Source organism: Heterocephalus glaber, unplaced genomic scaffold (assembly GCF_053883595.1).
Source record: "Heterocephalus glaber isolate CG9 unplaced genomic scaffold, H.glaber_assembly_v1.0 deba00001504, whole genome shotgun sequence".
Lineage (NCBI taxonomy): Eukaryota > Metazoa > Chordata > Mammalia > Rodentia > Bathyergidae > Heterocephalus > Heterocephalus glaber.
Window position 1 is genome coordinate 47,213,228 of NW_028258324.1, and position 24,757 is coordinate 47,237,984.

The 24,757-nt window shown below is 39.3% G+C and overlaps 1 protein-coding gene across 1 annotated transcript in view; it reads right to left on the reverse strand.

Moving 5' to 3' along the window:
* Slc7a14 (solute carrier family 7 member 14) overlaps positions 1-24,757 on the reverse strand; it is a 122,412-nt gene that overhangs the window by 57,815 nt on the left and 39,840 nt on the right. The window contains exon 2 of the mRNA XM_004834585.3: positions 2,120-2,576. Coding sequence (XP_004834642.2) covers positions 2,120-2,423 — 304 coding nt within the window. The 5' untranslated portion in view covers positions 2,424-2,576. The remainder of the gene's footprint in view (positions 1-2,119; positions 2,577-24,757) is intronic.

Below are 24,757 nucleotides of genomic sequence, written 5' to 3' on the forward strand. Positions count from 1 at the left end.
AGCATTGGCTGGGCCAACCCCAGGCTGTCCATGTGAGCAGTGGAAAAGTGGAGATTATACATACAGTGCCCATGAGCACTGAGGCAGGCAGCAGGTTCTCCGGATGCAACCAAATCTTGTTCTCCTTTCTAGATGTTATGTAGCACTGTGAGAGAAGATGCAGGTGACTCATTCACAGGAACCACAGTAATCATGTTTTGGGAACTGGGACAAAATTGGATGGGGTCTAGAGAAAATCGTATAGACTTCATTTAGTGAGTAAGAACTTCAGCACATGTCCTGTGTCCCCTAGTTAATGTCTGCTTTTTATCCTACCATGTCTAATCTGTTCTATATGATAACACTTCTTTTTTTGTCAGTAATATGGATTGAACCCCAAGGTTCATGCATGCTATGCAGGTGCTCTACTTCTGAGTTATATCCCTAGCCCTTTAGTTTCGTTTTTTTTGGGGGGGGGCAGGGCCTCACTAAGTTGCCAGGCTAGCCTCAAATTGTGATTCTCCTCCCCCAGTGTCCTGAGTAGCTGGAACTACGTATAGGCATGTGCCACTGTGTTATGAGAACACTTAGATATATCAATCCATATTATGAAAATTTGGAAATAATTCCAATCACATTAATAGAATTTCAAGTATCTACAAAGTTCACTCATGTGAATCATTTATTTTCATCTATAAGGGAGAAAAATACTCTATTCTGCAGAAACCTCAGTTATTAGAGTATTCATGGATGTGAGAGGTCGACTACAGGAAGAGGGGATGGTGGTGAAACTAAGAGAAAATGAGAAATCACAAATCTTTTCCTTGTCATATAAAATAAATAAATTAAAAAAAATTAGATAAACAATGTCAGTTGGGAATGGTGGCACACATCTGTAACTCCAGCACTCTTGTTGAGGCAGGAGGATTGAAAGTTTGAGTTCAGCCCAGGGAATTTAACAATTTAGTAGGACCCTGTCTCAAAAAACAAATGGGTGGAGATAGAGATGTAGCTCAGTGAGAAGGCCTTGGATTCAATCCCCAATACACACACACGCATGTACACACACACACACAGAGGCATGCAAACACACATGCGTACACGAAGATGTCAACTGTGAACCAGCATACTTTTGGGTTACATGTCTGTGGACTGTCTGCATCATGCATGAAGACTCCTTACTATAGATGAATGGAATTGGTGCAGTGGTTTGCTTGTGATGGTATGTACTGTATTAGTATACAGAACTCCCGGTAAGTTGGAATTCTTCTGAAACATGCCAAGGATCCAAACTCACTCCCAGGGGATAGATTGACTCACATAATCTGCCCGCCTCAAACCCAGTAAAACCTCATGCTTTTGCACTATAACCATCAAGGAGCAGGAAGATTTCCTTTTCCTTCTTTTTTAAGTTGTTCATCGACCTCCTTCTGGTATTCTAGAAAAGTACTGAGGATCGTAACTCAAGAGAAGAGATGGGAAAAGGGAAAAGCAATGGGAAAGCCATTTCACAAATTGTCATTATGTAAGTCCTAGCACCTTATTTTTTGAAAGTGAGTTTCATGACTCTCTCTAAAGGGGAGAGAAGGCGCTAACAGATTTACCTCTGTGGATGATCAGTCTGCTGAGATAGTTGTGGCAGATGGCAGTTTGTGATTCTCACAATATCTTTAAATCTCCTAGCTTGGCTTCCTTCTCCTTGTGAGGCACAATGCCAGTTTGAAGCTTATCAAATCCTAATCATGTCAGAGTTATTGACTTGTCATTTTGTCACTCTGCCTATTCTTTCTTACTATTTTTATCCTAGCTATATCATCTACTTCTCCCTCTGAGAGTTTGACCTTTTTTCAGTGAAGGGAAGAGTTAAAATAAAAATAGCCATTAGAATATAACAGGTGGTGAGAAGTTGGGGGACATCTGGGCACCAAATAAATATTTGTATTGAAAAAAGGAAAGCTATTAAAATTGAGTCAAAAACCTAGCCTTGATCTTCCTGGAAGTAGAGGCAAAAGGGGAGCACTGGGAACCACTTCTCTGCCACTTCATACATCTCATTACTAAATAGGCTAGAAAGTTAGACAGGAGTAACCAGACCAATAGACACACTTCCTAAAGGACTTGCCTTCCCTGAGACACTCACCTGATAATATAGATGCAACTGCAGCAATGATGAAGGACACAATGACACCAGGCCCTGCCATTTCCTTGGCTACCAGGCCAGACACCACATACATGCCAGTGCCCACACAGCTGCCAACTCCGAGAGAGATGAGGTCCACAGTGGTGAGCACCTGGGCCAGCTTGGTGCCATGTGCCGTGGTGGCCTCAGTCCCCTCCAGCATGGATTCCACTGGTTTGGTGCGCAGGATCCTGGAGTGCATGGCATACCAGGCAGCCCCCCACTGTACCCGCCGGGGGTCCAGCGAGGCCAGGAAGCCACTCATCTTGAGTGGTAGGGCTTGTAGTGAAGCTCAGCAAATGGAGGAGGGCTACAGAAGCCTTAGTGGATGGTTCTGGATGTCATCTAGTGAATGGGGATCTTCTGCTTAGGAAAGGTCCAGAGGGACCCACAGCAGCCTTCTCCTGGGCATGAATATCTGCAGGAAAAACACAAGGAAAGAAAATATGAGACCACGTGGGAAACAAACCATGACTTGAAAGCATGGTTGGAGGTTAACATCCTGAGCTAGTAGAAACGGCTCTGTCTTTTCTGCTCATAATATGGGAAGGTTCCTTTTCTCATTGATGTTTCACTTCCAGTCCTAAATAACAGTCTGAAGCTTGCATTATATTGCATGGTCATTCTCAAGAGTCTGGCCCGCCTTTTACTGTTCTACCCCGGCTAAGCTACTTCACTTTTTGTGCTTCAGTCCCAGCCATCCAGGCAAGGGTGAAGTCTCCCTCCTAGTGTTGATGTGAGGATGAGATGAGTGCATGTCTGCAAAAAGCATAAGAAAATGCCTTAAAAAGCTTAAGAAAATGGGAAAAGGCTTATTTGTCAAACCTAAGTGCTTCTTTCTTAGCTCTGCCAAGACTTGTTCTGATTCTTGGCCATATTCCCTGGGGACACAGTATCTTCATTTTTTACATAAGCATATGAAATTAGACCTATGACTCTCAAGAGGAGCCATGACATGCCATGTCACCTGTGAGACTGTTTTGAACTCTGCTTTCAAAAGAAATGAAAAATGTTTTGGGCTTTTTTTTTGCCTTGAAGATTAGGGTGGTGAGGAGTGCTCCTGACATTTGGGGTAGAGCTGAGATAGTATAGGACAGTGTCACACATTTTTTGAATATTGTGCCAGACATTTTGGTAGATGATCATCCCAGTGATGAGGATCTAGACCTAGAATTTAATTCTGTTCTAAATATAAAAGCTCATAATATTCTGGATACTTTTAACATACAAGTACATTGAATTTTCTAGGAAAGCAGCTACAGAATACATCAAGGGCAGGTTTTAATTTGTTTAATTTGGGACATACAAAGAATTTTCCATCATTTCAGGAAACTAAGGCTTCCATGGCAATGCCACTCATGGTACTGTCTGTACCTCTCACGCAGCACCTCTGTGACAGTCTGTCATTTGGAACTGGTGCATTTGCAGTGATTCTTTGTATAGTGTAAGTGTCTGACAACTTCATGTGGACAGGCCTGGGTATTTACATATGAAATATGTTGGATATGGGTAGGTTAGCTGTGAATTTCACTTCAGGATACTAAGGAGCGGTTTGACAAGATATTCATGGTAAAAAAGGATGTTGAGTCAGACGGAGTTGAGAACTGTGGGGTTAAGTGATCTCTAAAGTTTTGTCAAATTAGAAAATGCAAGTATTTTATGAAGCTACTTTCTTTGGAAGCCAGAAGCTTTATAAGATTCTAAAAAGAATTTTTGAAGTATAGTCAAACATTTATTGCAAGTACTGTACACATAAGCCTATGACATTCATGTCTATAATAGGTGCCTCCCTACATAATTTACTAATATTATTAATTAATACTACTTAGCACTTAATATAGCACTTGTCCATTTCTAAAGGCTTTGCAAACATTGACTAAATTAGGGGAATCAGACAAAATATGACAGCTTGGTTCACAGGGTTTGGGTGACAACCATTCTGGTTTAATTTCCCCCTAGAGCCTAGAGTGTCTGCATTCCTCCTTCTCCTCCTCTCATTCCCTTCTCTTCTCTCCCTCCTCCACCTCCTTCTCTCTTTCTCTTTATATCTATTTCTTATTCTTCTTTCCAAAGCCATGAGACCATGACGTGTATAGAGGAAGCTGCTAGAACTGTAGCTTTAGTTGCATTTTATAGGGAAATAAATATACATATCTACTTAATTTCATCCAGCCATTTATTGAGCATCTATTGTGTGCCAAGTAGGTGACAGGCTCAGAAGTAGACTGATGAGAGATGATGAACACCTACATCACATCACAAGTGAGAAGATTTATTTTTGTTTTCTGAAAAATTTGTCTTTTATTATTTTTCTTGTTAAAGCTCAGCATGTCTACTGAAGAAAATTAGACAATATAAATAATAAAAAATCCATGTGAGTAAATAGAATACAACCCACCTAGCAACAACTCATCATTAACGCTTGACTTGTATTCTTTCAGACTCTTCTCTAAAAAAGTATGTATACACATCAATTAGAGGGTATATACATGTGCATTTTTTAAATAAAAGAGATTTACCATTTATTATAATTTGAAACTTCCTTGTTTTTGCTTAACAATATATTTAAAGTTTTCCCCGACATCCATAGTTAAGGAAATAATGTTTTTAATAACTGAAGAGTCACTTCACTATTTTGACTCTGGTGTTTTCCTTATGCAGGAAGTTGGCTTGTTGACTTAGTTTTGGTTCATTTGTTCATTCAAGAAAATGTTCCCAGCATCTTCTCTGAAAGAGCCTGGGGTTAGGCATCAGTCGTGTGGTAAAGAAGGCTCGCAAGGTCCTGCTCTCCTGGTGCTGATGTTTGGCAAAGGAGAGACAAAGCAATGCACAGGTTGATGAACAGAGATAGGTTGCTCTGGAGTGGGGTAAGGAGTATATGTTATGGCTGAGCTGTGTCCCTCCAAATTCAACTGTTGAAGTCCTAACCCCTAGTAATCTCAGAAGATGACTTTGTTTGAAAATAGGGTCATTCTTGGGGCTGGGGATTTAGCTCAGTGGTTTTGCCTCCTGCCTTGCAAGTACAAGGTCCAGAGTTCGAGCCCCGGTACCAAGAAAAAGAAAATAGGGTCATTCCAGATGTAATTAGTTAAGTTACATCATTGGAAGTGAGTGTGACTGGTACAGGATGAGGGGAGGCTTTGTGTGTCTTGTTAACTCATTTAATCCTTATAACAAATTCACCTTTGCAGAGGAGGAAGTAGAGTTGAGGAGAGGTCTGACCTCTTGCCCAAGGTCACAGAGGTCTTAAAGGACAGAGCCAGAACTTGGCTTTGGGTGTCTACTTGCAGAGCTCCTGTCTGGACTCCTGGCTTTCCAGGGGCTGGTATGCCAAGATGAGTACTGGGAGTGGAAAACCAGATGTTACTATTTCCACTGGGGACCGTGACTTTGACAGGTACTTCCTGTTTCCTGTCCCACTCTGGGCTGGTGGCAGGGTCTGCTGTTACCTCCCATTGGCAGGCAATGTCTGGATGCTGCCCTGTCTGGAGATAATCCCCTAGGATGCTTGTACTGGCCAGCCCTTCATCAGAGACTGTCACAAGAACATTGAAAAACACCCAGGCTTACTAGGGAGGCAACAACTTCTATTTACATTTTATATTTCTGATAATTAGAAATTGTGGTGAAAATGTGGATAATTAACTAGAACACAGGGTGAGGGTGGCAAGAATTCCTTCCTGGGTTAATTCCCTCCATGCAATTCCCCTGAGCTCTTGCTTTATTGATGCAAACAGGGGCTTGAGGCATTTCCTTTCTTGGTAGGAAATTTACTGGAGAGAACAAAATGTACAAAAGAAAACTGCTTCTAGGTGACTACTGACAATATCCATATTCATTACACCCAGATTATGTTAATCAAAGATAGTTTTGGAAGCTCATTGCTGTTGTCTTTCCAAGATGAGCAATAAATGCGTGTTGTGCTTTCTCTAGCACTTCAATTCAAGTTTCTCAAAATACTTCACAGCTATAAGTAAGGAAGGTTTACAGTAGGGCCTCTGAGAGGAGAGAGTCATCACTGTGGCATTGCTGGCTTGTTTGAAGCTTCGTGGGCTCCTGAGTATAATGATGGTGAAAGCAGGTTTATTTCAGGAAGAAAATGATTATGGTTTAGAAGTTCACTGAATAGGTGGAATTATAGAATTAGGTTGGAGCCTACCTTTGGAGGTGAGGAGAGGGAGGAAATGGCAAAACAGTAAACAGCTAAAAATCATTCCTGCCTGATTTTGCAAATACACTAAGGGATTATATAAATCCCTTCATGACTTCCCAATGAATATTATTTTAGCCTTTGCTGGACCATCAGGGGCAGCAGGGAACATTGGCAGCCCCATGGCATGCTTGTGCAGTTATGATTGCTGCAAATCGATCAATGTCCCTAGACAAAATGAGGTTACAATTTAGAGTGAAAGTTGCCTGAAACAGCCCACCAGCTGACTGCAGGCTCTGACGCACTCTTCTGAGGCCCCTTCTACTCCTGTATGGGGAGAGTGGGCTGAGCTGTTGGCTTAGGACACAACTCTGGGGCTAGATTTCCAAGGTTCACATTCTGGCTCTGCCTTAATGACCTTGGACAGAGTCTCTATGCTTTGGTTTTGCCATCTATAAAATGGGATAACAATGGTATTCAGCTCACAGGGTTGTGGAGAGGGGTAAAGGAGTCAATGCTTGTGAAGCTTTCACCCAAGTACCTGGCATACAATGATTTCCAAGGAGCACTGCCCAGAATTACCCTGCTCTGACTCCTGACCAAGTAGTTTTGTTCCCTATTGCTGACCTCCCTCCACCTCTACCTGCCCAGGCAGCTCTCTGAGAGCTCTTCAACCCGCTGTTCAGTCCCTACCCTGGAATCTCTTCTGCTGAAAATTTCCTGGGTTTCTCCTGAATATACCACCTGGAACTTTGACTCAAAGGATTCTTGATTCCTTCTCTCAAGCTTGTAGAGTCTGGATTTCTTCTCTCTCCTGTGTTTCCTTTACTAAAGGGGCTCCTCACTAGATTTGCTTGGGCCTTTGGGTACTACATCATTCATTCTTCTCTGTGCTTGACTTATTTCTCCAAAATGCACACACATGCACACCCCTCTCCCCCACACCTGTGGACATGGTGGTCCACCTACAATTCCCACCCTATCCCTGAGATCATGATCCCCCCTGAGCCCCGTACCTGGGGCTACTCTGCACACCCAGCCATGTCTGATGGTGGACTCTCTCATGAGGTCCTTGCTTGTGCAGCTGTGCTTTTACTTCCCAGCTTGCCAGATATGGTCTGTGTCTGCACCCTAATTGCAGATGTGCTTGCCCATCAGCTACTCTGACTTACACTGAGTAGAGGTACAGGCCAGCTGTGTATGACTCTCAGGGTCTGCTTAGCCCTAACAGAACACTGTAGTAAATTGGATTGAGTTGTGTGTCCTAGTAACACTCTTCTGTTGTTTGCAGCTTTGTTTTCTGTAACTATACAGATTAGGCCTAATCTGTTTATGGAATAAATCTTCAAGTTTTTGAAGGCAACTAGTATTTTTCTCAGAGCCTTATCTTCCCTAAGACTAAACATCTTTAATTTCTTCTGTGCTCCACAGTGCTGCATGTGTTACAACTTCTAGATCCATCACACTCTGATCTGTGCTTCTCGGGCAGACTGCAGTTTATTATGGTTGACTAGGGGGTGATTTTGATCTGTCTGGCTGTATTTGTGCTTGTGCATGCACACACATGTATTCACATGCACGAGTGTGAGCATGCTGCTCCTAAATCAATGCTGGCACCTGACAAATACATTCAGATGTATAATTGGTTTTAAACCTATCATTCTTGATTTTCTGATTTCCTAGTGTTCCTAATTACATTTTTGTTAGGTGTTTGATCAACACTATTTCAAATATTTTTGATTATCTACCATATTACTCAACAATATGTTACTCCATTTGTATTGCATATGGAATGTCAGACACAGCTATTTTTCTTTTGCTTGAAATGTTTTAAAAGGAAGTTTGAGTCTGTAACAATTATATATGTTAGCTATGCAAAAGAGGTACCAATTTAGCTTCCTTTTCAAAACTTTGTTTCTTTTTATGTTTCTGAGAAGGTTATTGAGTATACTAATCACCTTTGCAGCAGTAACAAACAACTCCAAATTTCAGTAAGTTAAACAATGACCTTTAGCACTTGCTGCAGCTGTACTCCAGGCTGTGTATTGGTTTTAGGTCTTTTCCTAGACCTGGTCTGTACATCTAATCTACATTTCTTCTCAATCTGGGATTCAGGCTGAAGGAGCAATCCCCATCTGACACACACTGTTCTCTCTTGGCACAGGCCTGGGCCAAAGGACTGGTAGAAATGTGAAGTGCCTCTTCTACTTCTAGTGGGAATTGGCATTTCCACTGACTCTCTGATGGCTGTGTAAGTCATGTGACCAAACATAAAGCTAGTGGGACAGGATATATACTCCTCCCTCGGGAGGCAGATGAGTCACATGGCAAAGGGTAAAGTTGTATATTATTCTTATAAAGAAAGATGTAATTGTGATGGTAATATCTCACTGAGCCTCTACTGTGTACTAGGCAAAGCAATTGTATTTTTCTTTTTAGGCTTTTAATTTTTCTGAATGAGCAGAAATGTGTGAATCCAAGTTATAAGCTTAAAAAGATGCTTATATATTAATTCCTGAACTTCCACAATTAATTCTTTAAAGATATAAATATTCTTTCTTTAGTGACCAGTTTAAATTAAAAAATTCATTTGCTCTTGACACAAAACAGAACAAAACAAAGAGATACCAGTTTAAGTTTGTTTGCTTGAAATAAAACAATTCTTTAAAAGAATCTTATGAGGGTAATAGATCTTTATTTTATTTGCTCTGGGATAATATTTTTACTAAAAAATATTCTTCCATTCTGCTCCCCTGTTTGCTAATCCTGCAGGGGTTGACAACACTATCTGTGTGTATGTTTGCTCTCCTAAGAACATCTGGCATCAACTTGGAGAAGCAATGGGAGTCTTATTTAGAGATCAGGCTCTTCAGCACTGAAATAATACCACTATTCTGCAAAGCTCCAGGCAGGGAGGGACCACAGTCTGACATCACCTCCTACTCCCCTCTCCCATGGGCCCAATGCCTGGGTCCTCAGGGGTCTGCTGGGATCATGCATCCCTGTGTGCCTGACTATAGTGTTATGTCACCTTCCTCTTGCATTGATCCTTGGTTCAGGGAATCAGGACTCTGAGTCATGTTTGACTCATTGTACATATAGAATATTAATGGAACCAGAGCCTAAGAAATGAAAAAAAAAAACTCTCCATTAATCAGAGGTCACTGGGAATCCCCTCTTTTAGAGAAGACAAGCAACATGAGAAAACCAATTAATCCTTTCATGCCACCATAAAAAAATTTAAGAAGTTGTATTAAAGTAATCATTACAGAAATATTTAGTGAGTTTCTACTATGTGCTTGGCTCAGTGGTAGCATGATGCCCATAAAGGAAATGACTGTAACACAGAATATTAGACATTTTGATACCAGGAGGCCTCAGGGATACAGGGTCTTCTGATTGTCATCCCAGCCACTCTTGCCAGCCCCCTGCTGTGATCCTGGGGGCTGGCTGGCATGGAGCACATCAAAGTCCCCCTCTCTCCATTTAAATTGTCAATGGGAGGACCAGCAAGAGATCAGGAGGGAGAGAGAGAGGGAGGTTGGCTGTTTATCCCAACTGCCCCTACTAGGCCTGTATGGGTTGGCCATGTTCATCCATTAGAAACCATGGGCTTCTCCTCATGTTACCTCTCTCTGATCCTGATAACTCTTTTTTCCCTTTGTTCTTTCATGCAGAGAGAGGTATCTATGTTTCCATGTCCTGAAAGTGCACTTTGCCTCAGGTTTTTCTACCCATTGCCCATACTTTGTATGTAGTTCTTTTCATTAACTGTCCTCACAGTAGATTTCAATCTGCTGTGTGCTTCCTGTTGGGACCCTGACTGATACAAGGGTATTTTCTGAGACTTGGAAAGATTTGGGATAATCACTCCTACCCTCTTTATCTACAGAGATACTGGATTTGAAATCAGAACAATGAGGTCTTTACTTTGACTCTGCTGTGTGACCTTGGGTAAGTCTCTTAACTGAAATCTTTTCATATGAAAGATGAGAATAGTATGGATTTGAGTAACCTAAAAAATGCTTGGGATCAGAAGTATTTTGGATTTTTAATTTTTTTTAGATTTTGGAATATTAATATATATATTTTCTCTCTCTCTCTGGCATAGTACCCAATTTTAAATGTAAAATTCATTTATATTTCATATATACCCTTTACACATAGGATGAAGATCACTTTATATGATCTTTTACATGTACCTGTGTATTGACTGCAACCTATCACATGAAGTCAGGTGTGTAACTTTCACTAATGGTGAAAATTTTCTCAGCTATATTAGTCTTTGGGCAGAGAACTAATGTCTAGACTGTATAAAGAACTAAAAAAAATTAGACCCCCCCAAATAAACAATCCAGTAAAAAACAAGTAACTGAAATGATTTTCTCAGAAGAAGATGTAGAAATGGACAATAAATACATGAAAACATATTCAACATCTCTCGTCATTAGAAAAATGCAAATTAAAATAACACTGAGATTCCATGTTATTCCAGAAAGAATGACTACCATCAAGAAATCAAATAATAGAGGTGAGCAGGTCCCAGCACCTGGAAGGAAGCTCCTAGGGCAGAGAACGTGAGCCGCGCGGGTGCCAGAAGAAACCCCCCCGCCACCCCATGAAAATGAGAAGACATGTAAGCAAGCCTCAAAAACAGACTTCTGGATCACCTACAGGAACCCCAAAGGGAAAGGAGATGGAACACTCTGATACTCAACCACCTGGACTCTCTGAACTGGCAACAAAAGAGGATCTGGGAAAAATGACATCAGAAATAATTACTCAGATAACAGCAAAGATTGTGCTCATGGTGCAAGACATGATTAATAAATCTAGAGAGGACACAGATAAAAAAATAGAGGATCTGAGGAACATGATGGAATCCTAACATTGGAAACAAATGGAATTCATAAAACAGATGCAAACAGATTTCCAGGAGATTAAAAACTCCATTGAAAGTCTGCACAGCAGAATGAACCAATGTGAGGATAGAATTTCAGATATAGAAGAAAAGATTGCAATTAGTGACCAGGAAAAGAAAAATTGCTTTAAAATTGTAAAGGAACATGAGAAATCAATCCAGCAGCTGCTAGACAATGCAAAGAAGAATAACATAAGACTGATTGGAGTCAATGAAGAAACACAAGAGAGTACAGATGACATAAAAAAAAAACTGTTCACAGAAGTGATGGCAGAAAACTTCCCAAGCAGGGGAAAAGAACTTGACATACAGATAAGTGAGGCATATAGGACTCCAACTAGCCTTGATAAAAAAAAATCTACACGTAAGCATATAATAGTTAGGATTCCAGAAACCCAACAGAAGAACAAAATTCTACAAGCAGTGAGAGGAAAGAAACAAATCACATACAAAGGAAAGCCCATCAGAATCACAGCAGACTTCTCAATGAAAACCCTCAAGGCAAGAAGAGCTTGGAGTGATGTATTTCAAGCCCTAAAGGAAAAAAGCCTCCAACCCAGATTGATGTACCCTGCAAAACTATCTTTCAAAACTGATGCAGAAAGAAGATACTTTCATGATAAAGGGCACCTCAGGAACTTCATGAATACCAAACCGGCACTCCAAAAAATTTTAGACAATACCCTAGGAAAAGACAATGAGGATCACAACCCCAGGAAACCCAGCAGAATGAATCCATTGGGCATGACAAATTAAACGCAAAGGGGGAGAATCCAACCAAAAGAAAAAGCCATGACAAGGCTTTTAAGACTTTTAACTTCATCTCCCAAGTGAGTGTATAATTCAATCTTATTATTGTACTGATTAGTATTTTTCTGATTCTAGAGTTGCACACCTTTCCTTGTGCTATACTGGCTATTTATCATCTTCTTATGTCTACTTTTTAATTGGGTTGTCTATTAATGAGCTCTAAGAATTCTTTATATATTCTGGTCACAGGTTATATGCATTGTAAATATGGTCTGTTTAAGGACTACTTTTCATTTTAATGATGTCATTTAAAGTTCTAAATTTTGATGGAATCTCATTTATCAATTTTTTTCTTTTATACATCATGTCTTTTGTATACTAGGTAGTTCTTGCCTACCCTGAATTCATAAACATTTTCCCTTTTAATTTCTTTTTAAAGTTTTATACTTTTAGGCTTTCATATGTAGGTTCATAGATCCTTTCAAGTTATTTTCATGTATGGAAACAAAGGGTTAAGGTTAATTTTTTATATATGAATACCAGGTGTTCTAGTGCCGTTGGCTGAAAACACCATCTCTTCCTTGGCTCTTGAATTGAGTTTATAGTCTATAAAATGCTAATGTTAAATAATCTTTCAAAACTCAGTGGACCATATATGTGTGGTTCTATTTCTAGATTCTCTGTTTTATTCAAATGATCTATATGTCTTTCCTTACATCAACACTGCCTTGATTACTGTAGCTTTAGAAGTCTTAAAATTAGGTACAAATTTTTGTTTTTGTTTTTAACTTTTCTAGGTCCTTTGTACTCCTACATAACTTTTAAATTTCAATATCCAATTCTTCATTTATAGCAAGTATACACAGACCTGAATTTTTATATATACCTTGTGTTTTCTAATCCTGTTAAATTCAAGTACAAGTTCTAGGGGCTCCTAGAGATTTCTTAGTATTTTCTCTGTAGATGATCATTTCATCTACATAAAAAGATTTTCCTTCTATTTTGCCAGTCCTATCCTAATTGTGTTATTTTATTGCCAGACTATTTTGGTTGGGCCTAGGTTTCAAAGTTTAATGGACAGATAAAGAGTAAGCATATCTGCCCTTGTTCCCCACCTCAAGGAGAAAGCATTGTATCTTCTCCATTCATATAAGGCATTCTTGCTGGAAGTATGGAGTACATGTCTTTAATCTGTTGAGAAGGTTCTGTTCTACTTCTAGTCTCCTGATAGCTTTTACCATGAACAGCTATAGAATTTAGTCCAATACTTTTTCTCCAACTAGTGACAGGATCATATGGCTTTTTCCTTTCCTCTTTTAAAATGGTGACTTTTGGGGGTGGATCTTCCAATGCTGAACCAACACTACCATCCCTATAACAAAACCACTTTCTACATCCTGCCAGATCTGACTTCTAATAGCTTGTTTTGTTAAACAAATTTCTATCTATGTTCATACTTTTTTCTTCTATTATCTTTATCCAGTTTTAGGATTAGCACAATGTTGATTTCCTAAAATGAGGAGAGAAGTGGTCCTTCTTTTTTCTGCTTTAATTGTTTGATATAATTTATCAGTTAAAATGTTTATGAGCGTGCTGTTGTCATATAGGTAAGTTTTTAAGCTAGAAATATACTTTTTATAATAGGTGCTATTCAAATTTTATATTTCCTCCAGAGTTAGTTTCATTAATTTGTCTTCCAAGGTACTCCTTAGAAGTTGTCCAATTTATTTCAAAACAGATTTTTGAAATATGCTTTCTATATCCTTTTAAATTCTGTAAAATCTGTGGTAATGTCTCCTAGATCTTAATATTGTAATTTAGAAAAGGTATAATTGATATTGTGTAAAAGGAAGAAAAGGTCTAAAGGAGCAGGGGAAGTGGGGGGGGGGTAGGGGAAAGGAAAAAAGGGAAAAGAAAAAATATGAGAAAAGGAAAAAAATGGAAACAAAGTCTTTGCCAATAGGGAAGGGTGGAGGGGGTGAAGGGAGGGAAAAGGAAAGGGGAAAAAAAAAGAACCAAGATACTCATGTAAAGGTACAAGATCCCAATGATGAATGTAACAGTATTTTATACCGAAAATGTACCAATAAACTTAATGGGGAAAAAAAAGAAATCAAATAATAATAAATGGTGGTGAGGCTGTGAGGTAAAAAGGAATCCTTCTACATTGTTATTGGCACTATAAAGTGGTACAACCACTATGGAAATCAGTATGGAGATTCCTCAAAAAACTAAAACTAGAAATTCCATTTGACCCAGATAATCTTCTCCTAGGTGTCTTCCTGAAAGTGTGAAAAGCATCATATGACAATGATACATGGATACCCATGTTGATAGCACAACTCATAGAAGCAGCCTACATGTCCACCAGTAAATAAATGGATAAAGAAAATGTCGTATTTATACACAATGGAGTACTATTCTGCTATAAAGAAGGATAAATTCGAGTCATTTATAGGAAAATGGATGCATCTGACACCATAATGTTGAGTTGAATAAATCGGATGTTTTGTCTTACATGAGGAACCTACATTATAAGTAAAGAGCAGATTAGGGGTGTTCAGCCTATAAGAGATATCTTGTAGGACTGTCATGAGGATTTAATGAGATGACACTTGTGAGTGCAGTTGAGACTATAATGCAGCCTGTAGATGTAGGCATTTAAGAGGTGACCAATGTCCCAAAAGATGTCTTAGAAACAGGAAGAATTTGGGTAATTTACAAAAGCAATCTAAAACCATTGGCAAGCTCCTCTTACTCAGTAAGAGTGCAAGCCACTGAAGTTTAAAAAACCTCTGAACAGAAGACTGATATAACAATATTTATTCTAGTTCACATTTGTTAGAAAAGTTAATTAGCTAGAATGTATTTCCCCAGCACTCCAGTTACTAGGGTTTTTAACTGCATGCAAAAGTTATTGGGAAAGAGGATGAGTTCACTCATAGGACATTTCTAAAATATATGCCAATTTTTTTTTGCTTAAATTCTTTTATTGGCACACTTTAGGTATACAGTACGTTTACACTTATCATTGGGTGGTTGTACTTGTACATGAAGTATCTTGGTTCTCATTGTTTCCCCATTCCCTGTGCGCCCTTCACCCCCTCCACCCTTCCCTATTTACATAGACTTTTTTTCCATTGTTTTCTTTTCTCGTAAGTTTTCCTTTCTCCTTCCCCTCCCACTTCCCCTACCCCTTTAGAGCTTTTCTTCCTTTGAAGTTAATGCTAGGAGAGATGGCTCAGCGTGTCCTCACAGAAATGGGACAGAAACACCAACTGGACTCCCAACACACTGAGGGAAAGTAGACTTCACTGAAAGCTTCCTGATGAACTAGAGAAATGCTATCACATATTGCACAGAACTTTCTCCTGTATTAGGTCCCTCTGCTACTGGAATAAATAGCCACATATATAATGGTTAAAACAACGTAAATTTGTCATTTTTACAGTTCTGAGTCTGCAAGTCTGTTTACTTTTTGGAAGTTCTGGAGGCCTATTTCCCTCACTTTTCTACCTTCTGAAATTTAGAGGCCACTTCCTTTCCTTGGCTAGTGGTCCCTTCTTCTGTCTTCAAAGCCAGTAACATATCATCTTCTTTCCTCTTCAACTTCCTGCCTCTTTCTTATAAAGGGCCTTATGATTATATTAGACCATCATTTGATCAGAGATAATCTCCATCTCAAAGATTGTTGTTATGGTTTAGATCTAAAATGTCCTCCCAAATTCTAAAGTTTGTGGAAGGGGATTGGATCATGGAACGCCATACTCATCAGTTGACTTATCCATTGTGAGTTCAGTAGCTGAATGTGCTGTTAGGAGGTGGGGGCTGGTTGGAGGTAGGACACTGGGGGAGTGACCTGGAAGAGTATGTTCTTGTCCCCAGAGTCCTTCCTTCCCTCTCTGCTTCCTACCTGCCATAGGTTGAGCACCCACCCTCCATTTCCTTAACTATGCTGTTTCTGCCCCCAAGCCAGCTGACCAGGGACTGAAACCATGATTTTAAAATTGGGGGGGGGTGTCAGATATTGTGTCCCAGTGAGGACAATTGCTAACTTAATCATCTGTGCAAAGTCCCCTTTATAAAACAAGGTAACAGTCACAAAGTTCCTAAAATTAGGATGTGGACGTCTCCAGGGGGAACATTATACAACCTACATACCTAAGAACCATTCTTATCTTAGATATATCTATCTTCATATTTCCACTGTCTATGGCAAACTGTCATGTCTCCTCTCTTTTCTTGAAAAAATATGGGCTCAGCCTTTCTCCATATATTCTTTCTAACGCTCTGTATCTAATTAAAACAACACTTAACTGAAACCACATTTACCCACTGTCTCTCAGAAACACCCCTGGTAGAGTCATTCACCCAGCTACTTTGGGAGGGGCAGGTCAGGCACCAGGTCACAGCAGGTCTTCTGGCGGCCAAACAAGACTTTCCCTTCTGGTCTATATTTAAGAAGGTGAATGGAGCAACCTATATTTTCTTGTATGACGATCTCCAGATGAAGTCAATCATTTGCCAGTTTGTTCCTTTTTTCCATATATTTTTTCCTTGTAGGAGCTGAAGGAAGAGAAAAAGGTGGTCTAATGTTCCACAAATTTCTTCCTAGAGATTTGGCTTCCATGGAATTTTCCTCATCCCAATCTAGGGAAATGAAGCTCTAACAGAAGTCTTCTAAATGTGTTTGCTTATGTTAGTAACCAGCTGCCTTCCTAGGGTTTCTCAGGATAATCCTTAAGTGGATAAACCCTGTAGCTACTCACCCTGGATGTACTCAATAGAGTTGGCTGCATGAGAAGTTGCCTCCCAAACATATAAATGCAATTTGGATAACTGGCTTTGTGCCTCTGGGTTTGGAGCTCATACTGGAAACTACCTTTGTTTTCTCTGCTGTCTATGAATGAGCCCCACCCCAGCCTCTTTTGTACTTTGGATTCAACAATTTTAGAGGCTTGCCATCTGTCTCTTTGAGATTCCTTCTCCTGTCCCCAAGGATTCCTAGTATTCTAGAGTCTGCATTTTAAGCCAGATAATTTCAGTAAGACAGATCCTTCAAGGTTTGAGAATGGCCATTTTACATAACATAACAATAAACAGACAAATGGAATCTCAAATTATCGATGTAGGTTATTACATATGCTCCATGAACTTTCAGTTTTCAACAAAGCCCGACTCCAGCACACCCACCCTCACTCTGCTCTCGGCTCTTACTGTTCTCAACACACACCATTTGTCCTAATGGCTTCAGTGGACTTCTATAAACATTTATGGGGCACCTCATAATTATCTGGCACTGTGTATGCAAGATGCAGAGACACAATGAGGAAAAAGGTGGCTATTGCCCTCCAGGATCTCCCAGGCAGGCTGGGGAGACAGGTGGAAAGTCACCTTCCAGTGTGATAATGAGTGGGTCTCCTCACTGACTGTAATGCTTTTTCCTTCTCAGACTTTTGTTCCTGTTTCCTTTATCTGTTTTCCTGAAGCTATCCATACTTTCACATTCCTTTGGGAGTCAGCTCATATCCCATTTGTCATTAAATGTGTGTTAACCACTTGTGCCTCCTCTTCTCTGAATTCCTATGGAATGTTCAACTCAATATGCATTCTTAAATTGCTTTGGGCAGATTGTTCAATACAGTTTCTTCTTAAACCTGCCCCCCCCCCCCCCCCCCGCCACTGGTTTTGCATTGTGAACGGGATGAAATCTGCAGTCCTTACTATGACCTCCAGCAGGGGCCTGCACAGTTTGGTGTCTACTTCATCTCTGAGTTCATCTCCGGCTACCATCCTCCCTTTTGTTTTGCCACACTGACTTCTTTTCTGTATCTGAAACATACTATGTCCTTAGCCGCCTCAGAGCCTTTGCACTTGTTTATTTTCTCTGGAATCTCTTGCCCAGGTCTTTGTATGGTGCCCTCCTCATGGTTCCATTTTGCACTGAAATGTCCCATTGGAGACATATGATGTCTTCCTGAGCTAAAAGTGACTCTCGTCTCTCATACTTCCCCTCATTCTATCATCTATCTATCTATCTATCTATCTATCTATCTATCTATCTATCTATCTATCCATCCATCCATCCAATTTTTGAGTTATTTATCTTGATTTGACACTTTCAAGTGACAATGTATTTTTTGTCTGTCTCCTTCCTCTATAAACTCCTTGAAGGTAGGGATTTTGTCTGCATCATTCTTTGATTAATGTCATAGAACAGGAATTCACGCAAAGTAGGTAATCAATAAATATTTGTAGAATATTCTTTCATGGTACTTAAAATATTGTTGAGCACAAAGTATTTCTTCCTAGAAAGATATCATTTCCAATAGTAGTTTGTTATTACAAACTTCTTGCAATTTTGAGATAGCTATTGTAATATAAGATGACTTTCTTTGTTGTTTATTCTGTGCATAAAATTACAGAACACAAAACCTTAGAAATCACCTGGTTTCCAGATTTTATAAATGAGAAAATTCTCTTTTCATTGAATGTCCTCACAAATCCTTTTAGGAAACTAAATTACATAGAAATAATTCTACTAAATAAATAGTAAATTATCTCTATATGCTTTTAATCTTTTTATATTCATTAGGAGAAGCTTGGATTAAAATATACATTCTCATAATATTAAAAAATTTTAATATTAAAATTTAATTAGGTTTAGAGTTTTTTGATGTAGAATGCCCATGTAATTCCTGGAGACCTCAGACTTCTACCTAATCTGTGCAGTAAAAACTTTGTAAATCATAGAATATGCAACACAGAAGAAAAAGCATACTTTTTATCTTCAGTATGCTTTATTTCTTTCCATCTGGGAGGAAAACAGCCTTAGAATTTAAAATATTTTTGAAAATTGAAAATTGGCTTTGCCCTGGAGATGCACTGTTCATTTTCAGCTTCTGGAGATTCCTTTGAGGAGGGCTTTTACCTTACAATACCTTCAGGGTCCACTTTGGATCCAGAGCCTTGAAATTCCTCTCCAGAGACAGGTTCCATTCTTGACTATCATTAGGTTTTCCCACTAGGAAATCTGAAAGCTAAAAGGCCATCTTTCACTGCTGACAGCTCTAGCTCACAGACAAATGGCAGACTTCATTTGGTGATTTTTAAATGAATTTCCACCCTACAAGCTATTCAACTGTGAAGTACTTACTTCCAGGCTGTTGAATTAAAATTTTATAGACTACAGTTTCTTAAATTTAAGTATGGAGCATAATAAGGAGCAATTGTTAATAAAATGTAAATATTCAATAATATGTAAAAATATATCCATTATCACTAATATTCAAAGAAAAGCCAAATAGAAGGAGATATTTTCAAGTTATAATAATGGCAAAAGTTTGAAAAGAAGATACTGCTGCTGAAGAGTCAAAGCAATGATTCTTCCATAGGTTGATGGTGGGAATATAAACGGATAAAATGTTTTTGGAAAGAAGCTATAGCTTACAGAAATAATCAGATACAGGAAAAAGATTTTTGCTCAAGGTTATCCATTGCAATATTATTTATTTTGGTAAAAGAAACAATCCAAGTATCTAAAAATAGCAAAATGAATATGACGCATTAAGAGAATGAAACGTTAAGCAACCATTAGAATATTATTACAAAGTAATATTTAGTGACATTGTAAGCAGGAGGGAAAATAGATTTTTAAAAGTTAGAATTTTTGGAGATAAACTGATTCTCTAAGGTTCCTCATGCTGAGAGTATAAACCACCCCCCTCCTTTCTTCAGCACAGAATGAACAAAATATGCAGATGATGGCCTCAGGAGTTTGGACCCTGTTTTGTTTCCACAGAGGAGGAGCGGAGTAGAGTCAGAAGGGAAGAATCCCAGAATGGTGGTGTGGGGTGGTGGTGTGTATATGAAACAGCATGGAAATTTCGTTGCCTGTTGTCTCATCATATGCACCCCCCCTTCTTATTATAAAAGCACTTGCACACCGGAACATGGTGAGAGACTGATTTGGGGTAATAAGAGGCTGCTCCATCTTCTCAAGGCAAGCTCTGAATACAGCTTTTTCTCTTTTTGCCAGTCTCCTGTCTTCTTGGGGAATGGCCCTTGGTAAGGACCCAAGTGACTGGCAACAATAGGAAGTCAGTCATAGACTTAGAGATGAATGTAAAGTGTATTCTGTTGAAATGTGCAAGTGTTTGATTCATGCTATTTGAAAAACTGCCTTGAGGTCATTGTTTAATGGGACCAACATGTAAAGTTTGTAGCCTTAAAGAAGTCTTTGTGCTAAAAAGTTTTAGCACAACTCAAAAACATAACAGGACTGCCTAGAATTTGGGTTTAGTCCCAGTGTCGTGGAGGAAAGGGGGATGGCGGCTTTCCAAAGAAAGACCCATAGCACACTAAGGGATCTTCTATCTTCTGTAGAAATTATTGACCTCTGATCAGAGATCTATACTATAAAAAGGAAAAGAGAATTCTTTTTTTTTTTTTTTTTTTTGGTACTGGGGATTGACCTTGGGTCCTTGAGCTTGCACAGCAGGCTGTGAAACCACTGAGCTAAATCCCCGGCTGGGAAAAGAGAATTCTAAAACAACACTGATATGGTGGATAAATATAGGACAGAATTAGGAGTATGTTTATTACAATCCGAAATCCCCCATTTGTTTCAGGGGTTATCTGACAAGATCATTACTTCTGCAGGAAAGTAAATGTTTAATGCTCCTTTTTGGACTACTGTCTTCTGGCGTACATTTATATAAAAATTGTTTTCATTCTTGCTGTGCTTATTCATCTGAGCCATCTCTATATTCCCAATGTCTTTTTTTTTTTTGTATCATAAGGCTTTTGTTTTTTGCCTTAAGGCTTCCCTAGGGAACTAATAGGTCTTTTCATTTTGTACAGTTTTTGCAGTATGGATCAAACATTGGCTTAATATAGTAATGTGTGAAGAGAAAAAGTTATCTAAAACAGGTGAGCTTTAATGAATAAATGTATATTTTCTCTGAGTTTGAGTAGAGTATGTATGGTTTGTTTTTAATTAATATGAATAAAGTAAATCCAGTTCTCACAACAACAAAAAAAAGGAAGTCAGTCAGGATGTATGAAATAAAAACAACTATAACAATGGCAACAGAACTGGGTGTAGAGTAGGATCACATTACACTCTCTGTATGATAGTAGAGGGCTGAAACTTTAAAAGTGGGACCCTGTGGATAGCAGAACTAGGAGCAATTTCTATTCCATCCTTTCTGTGGCCATCATGTATTCTTTTAAAACTAGAAAAAAATTGCAGTTTCTGACCTATAGTGGTTTGACTTGTTTAAGATGGTACAGAAATGAGAGGAACTCATTCAAAACTATACTTTGAATTTTAGAATTTGATCTTTTCCCAGGCTCATGATAGGCAGGATGATATTTTCTTGTGATTCTGGGTGGTGGCAGTGAGCCACACCTGGCACTTGGTCACATGATCAGGTGGTAAACAAATGATAACTACAGTGTACCATCTTGCTAAACTACAATGCTTGGCAGATGAGGTATATTAAATTTTTTTTAACTTTTGTTATTTTCAACTTATGGTGTGTTTAATGGTACGTAACTCCATGGTAAGTTGAAGAGACTCCATATTTAGTTAAAAAACAAAGCACAGCAGCTCTTAGAATAATGAACATTCTCTTGCTTCTGGCCATGAAGAAATAGCCACAGTTTCTGTAGTTATGTTTCATGCATCTCTATTATGGGAGCCGGATTTAGGATTTGTTTTCCCCACTGAGTTAGATTCATCAACATTATCATTATTATTCTTTTTACTTTGGAGATACAATTTTTAGGCCTAGGGATATCTCGGACTTGGTTACAGAATCACCAGGAGCTTGAAGGTAGGATTCTCCCATTTCCTCACAACACACAGGCCAACATCTCTACTGGAAAGAATCTTCCCTTGAAGTAAATGCCCTAGCTCTATGATTGGTTTCTCAAAGCTTGTTTTTTCTCTCCATGTTGACTACTCCAAAGGCAATTCTGGTACCTCCATGGACTGTTCTAAGAGCTGTAGTTATCAACAGGTCCATCTTATGAAGCAAAGAAGTAAAAGTACTTCCTATCAATGTAGTACTGCTGCTCCAGCTACTATCCTCCAGTCTGGTTCCCCTCTTCACTCCTCACTGGCCAGCCCTGTACATTGGCATTCCCAAATGCCCCTATCCCAAGTCATTTTGCAAAGGACTTCCAAAAATGGCTTCCATTTTTGCTAAATGTGATGAATATGTTTCAAGGCTTCATCTCCCTTCCTTGACCTCTCAGAGCATTCAACACAGTTAATTCAAATCCTCTTTTCAAATCCTCTCATTTCTTGACTGAAGAGATTTGAATTTTGGGCAGTGTGGGTTATGTGTGCATACCCACATGAAAGCTTGATGGTGGTCTTAAACTATTCTTTCAGGAATTGTGATCTTTTTCTTCTTTAGTATAATGGGATTTTAAATTATCTTAGGAAGAATACCTCTTCCAGAAGATCCTTATTGCTGGACATTTTCAGGCCTTAATGTGGTGTCTGCTGCTAGGTGGATCACATGAGTAAGCAAAAGGTGTGAGCTGACATCAAGAAAACATTTTGCCATGATGCCTGATGTATCTTTGCTGAAAGGGTGACCGGGGCGGGGGGGTAAAGACTATTTAAATGGGTGTAATTTAAATAGCCACATGTGACCAGCAACTATTATACTGGACAGTACAGCTATAGTCTGTGTTTAATAACTTCAGCAATAGGGGACGCTGAGCATCAAGGCAGCTGGAAGACTGGTCCAAGGCTCTGAAGCTAGAATGCAGAAGAGCCAGGATGCCAGCCTCTAGTGCCACATGCTCTGGGCACCAGCAATTCTTGTCTCCTGCCTGCAATCTACTCTCATGGCTCTTCATCTCTTTCCAAAAAGGATCTGAAATTATATCTCTTCTCCTTTGCCATATTCCACAGTCTCTTTTTCCCTTCCTCTATTATTAATGTAGTAACAGCAGAACAGCACTCTGTGGCAGAACATTATGCTATATGTGTGGGGCCATGGGATGGTACAGCTCAACTTGATGTTAAATGGTGTACTCATCTTCACACCCTAGAACTTCTCCCAAAATATTTTTCCTGTATCTTTCTTCTTCTTCTTTTTTATTTTTTTGGTACCGGGGATCGAACTCGAGACCTTGCACTTTCAAGGCAGGTGCCACTGAGCTAAATACCCAGCCCTCTTTCTTCTTAATTATTATTTCCACCACCCTAATCCAATTCTACCTTCACTAGTAATGAATATGTGCCATATAAACAAAATAGCCTTTGGCCAAAAGTACTAAAGTTATATACATTTCAACTTGGCTATTTAATTGGAAGGTTCCTTTCCCCTACCATGAAATTTTCTTTCAGTTAGGCTCACATTAGCTAATACATTATTTCAGAAAAACATATATAATCATTATGATTTTGGAAGCTGTCACCTTGTCCTTTGCACCATCTTGAATAAACTAACTTCATATTAATCCATAACGATGAAAGCAAATGTCTTGTACCCAATAGCCTCTCAATGACTGTTAACATTTAATTGACTTGCCTTTCTCTGCCTATAGTGACTTAGGACTTACCTGAGTAGGAAAGCTTACTTTAACCAGAGAAAATATAACTCTGTTAAATCAACAGAGAGACATAGAGAAAATAGAACTCTGTTAAATCAAGAGAAAAACAAGTTCAAATGCTTGGTACACCTAGGCTTAAAGCACCTAGACAGTCCTTTTTGGTATTAAAAGTGAAGAAATTCTGTTACTTTATCAGGTTCTAGCCTGCCCATCTAATCACAAAGTGTGATCCTAGTCTCATCTGGAGACAAAGCCTCACCCAGCTCCCAGAGAGGCCAGGCAGAATCTCATATTACCTAGTGGCAAGGAGCACATCAGTATTTCCAGTGACCTGGAAAGTAGAGCCTGTTGGGAAGTAGTTGGAGAAAGTGACTGAAGAGGATTCTCTTTTAGGGGAGCAAAAACATAGAGAAGAAAGGGCATTTGTGTGTGGGGCTCCTTGATGGCAGGTGATATATCTTGGGCCCAGTGTATCTCAAAGGCAGATTGAGCTATGTCTGTGCAGCCAACCTGCTAGTACAACATCTAGACCAGTGGTGGCAAACCTAGAGCATGAACAAAAGATATTAATGTATGAGTTATTTTTTATTCAGGTTTAATTGCAGGGTTTGCACTTTGAGGTAAATAAGTGGGTTTTGGGTTGCAGTTTGGGCACTTGTCTCTAAAAGGTTTGCCATCCCTGATCTAGACTTCTGTTATCAATTAATGCTCCAATATCCACTGAGTCGCTTAAAGGGAAGCAATTTGTTTGGTGCCATGAACAAAGAAGGAAAAAGAGATAAGAAGATATCTTATAATTTCTCAAGATGTGAGATCGAACCTCTCTCTCTCTCTCTCTCTCTCTCTCTCTCTCTCTCTCTGAGACAGGTCTCACTATATTGCCCAGGCTATCCTTGAACTTGTAATCTTCCTGCCTTAGCCTCTTAGGTAGCTAGCATTACAAGCGTGTGCTACCACCACCACTTTAGCCTGTACTTTTAAGAAGTTCTTTTTCTGGTTCCAAAGAATCAGACATCCAAGTCACCTCCTGGAGCAATCTGACCAAACCATGGGTGTTCCTTGGTGCCCTCATGATACAGTCTGAGGGAAGGTCCCCTCACATCAATGACAGCTGGATATAGGTTATTTAGCTGTCTTTCATTGTAATCACAATTTTCTCCCTGCCAGCTGGACTTGACTTGCTATGCTAAGGTTGGTGAGA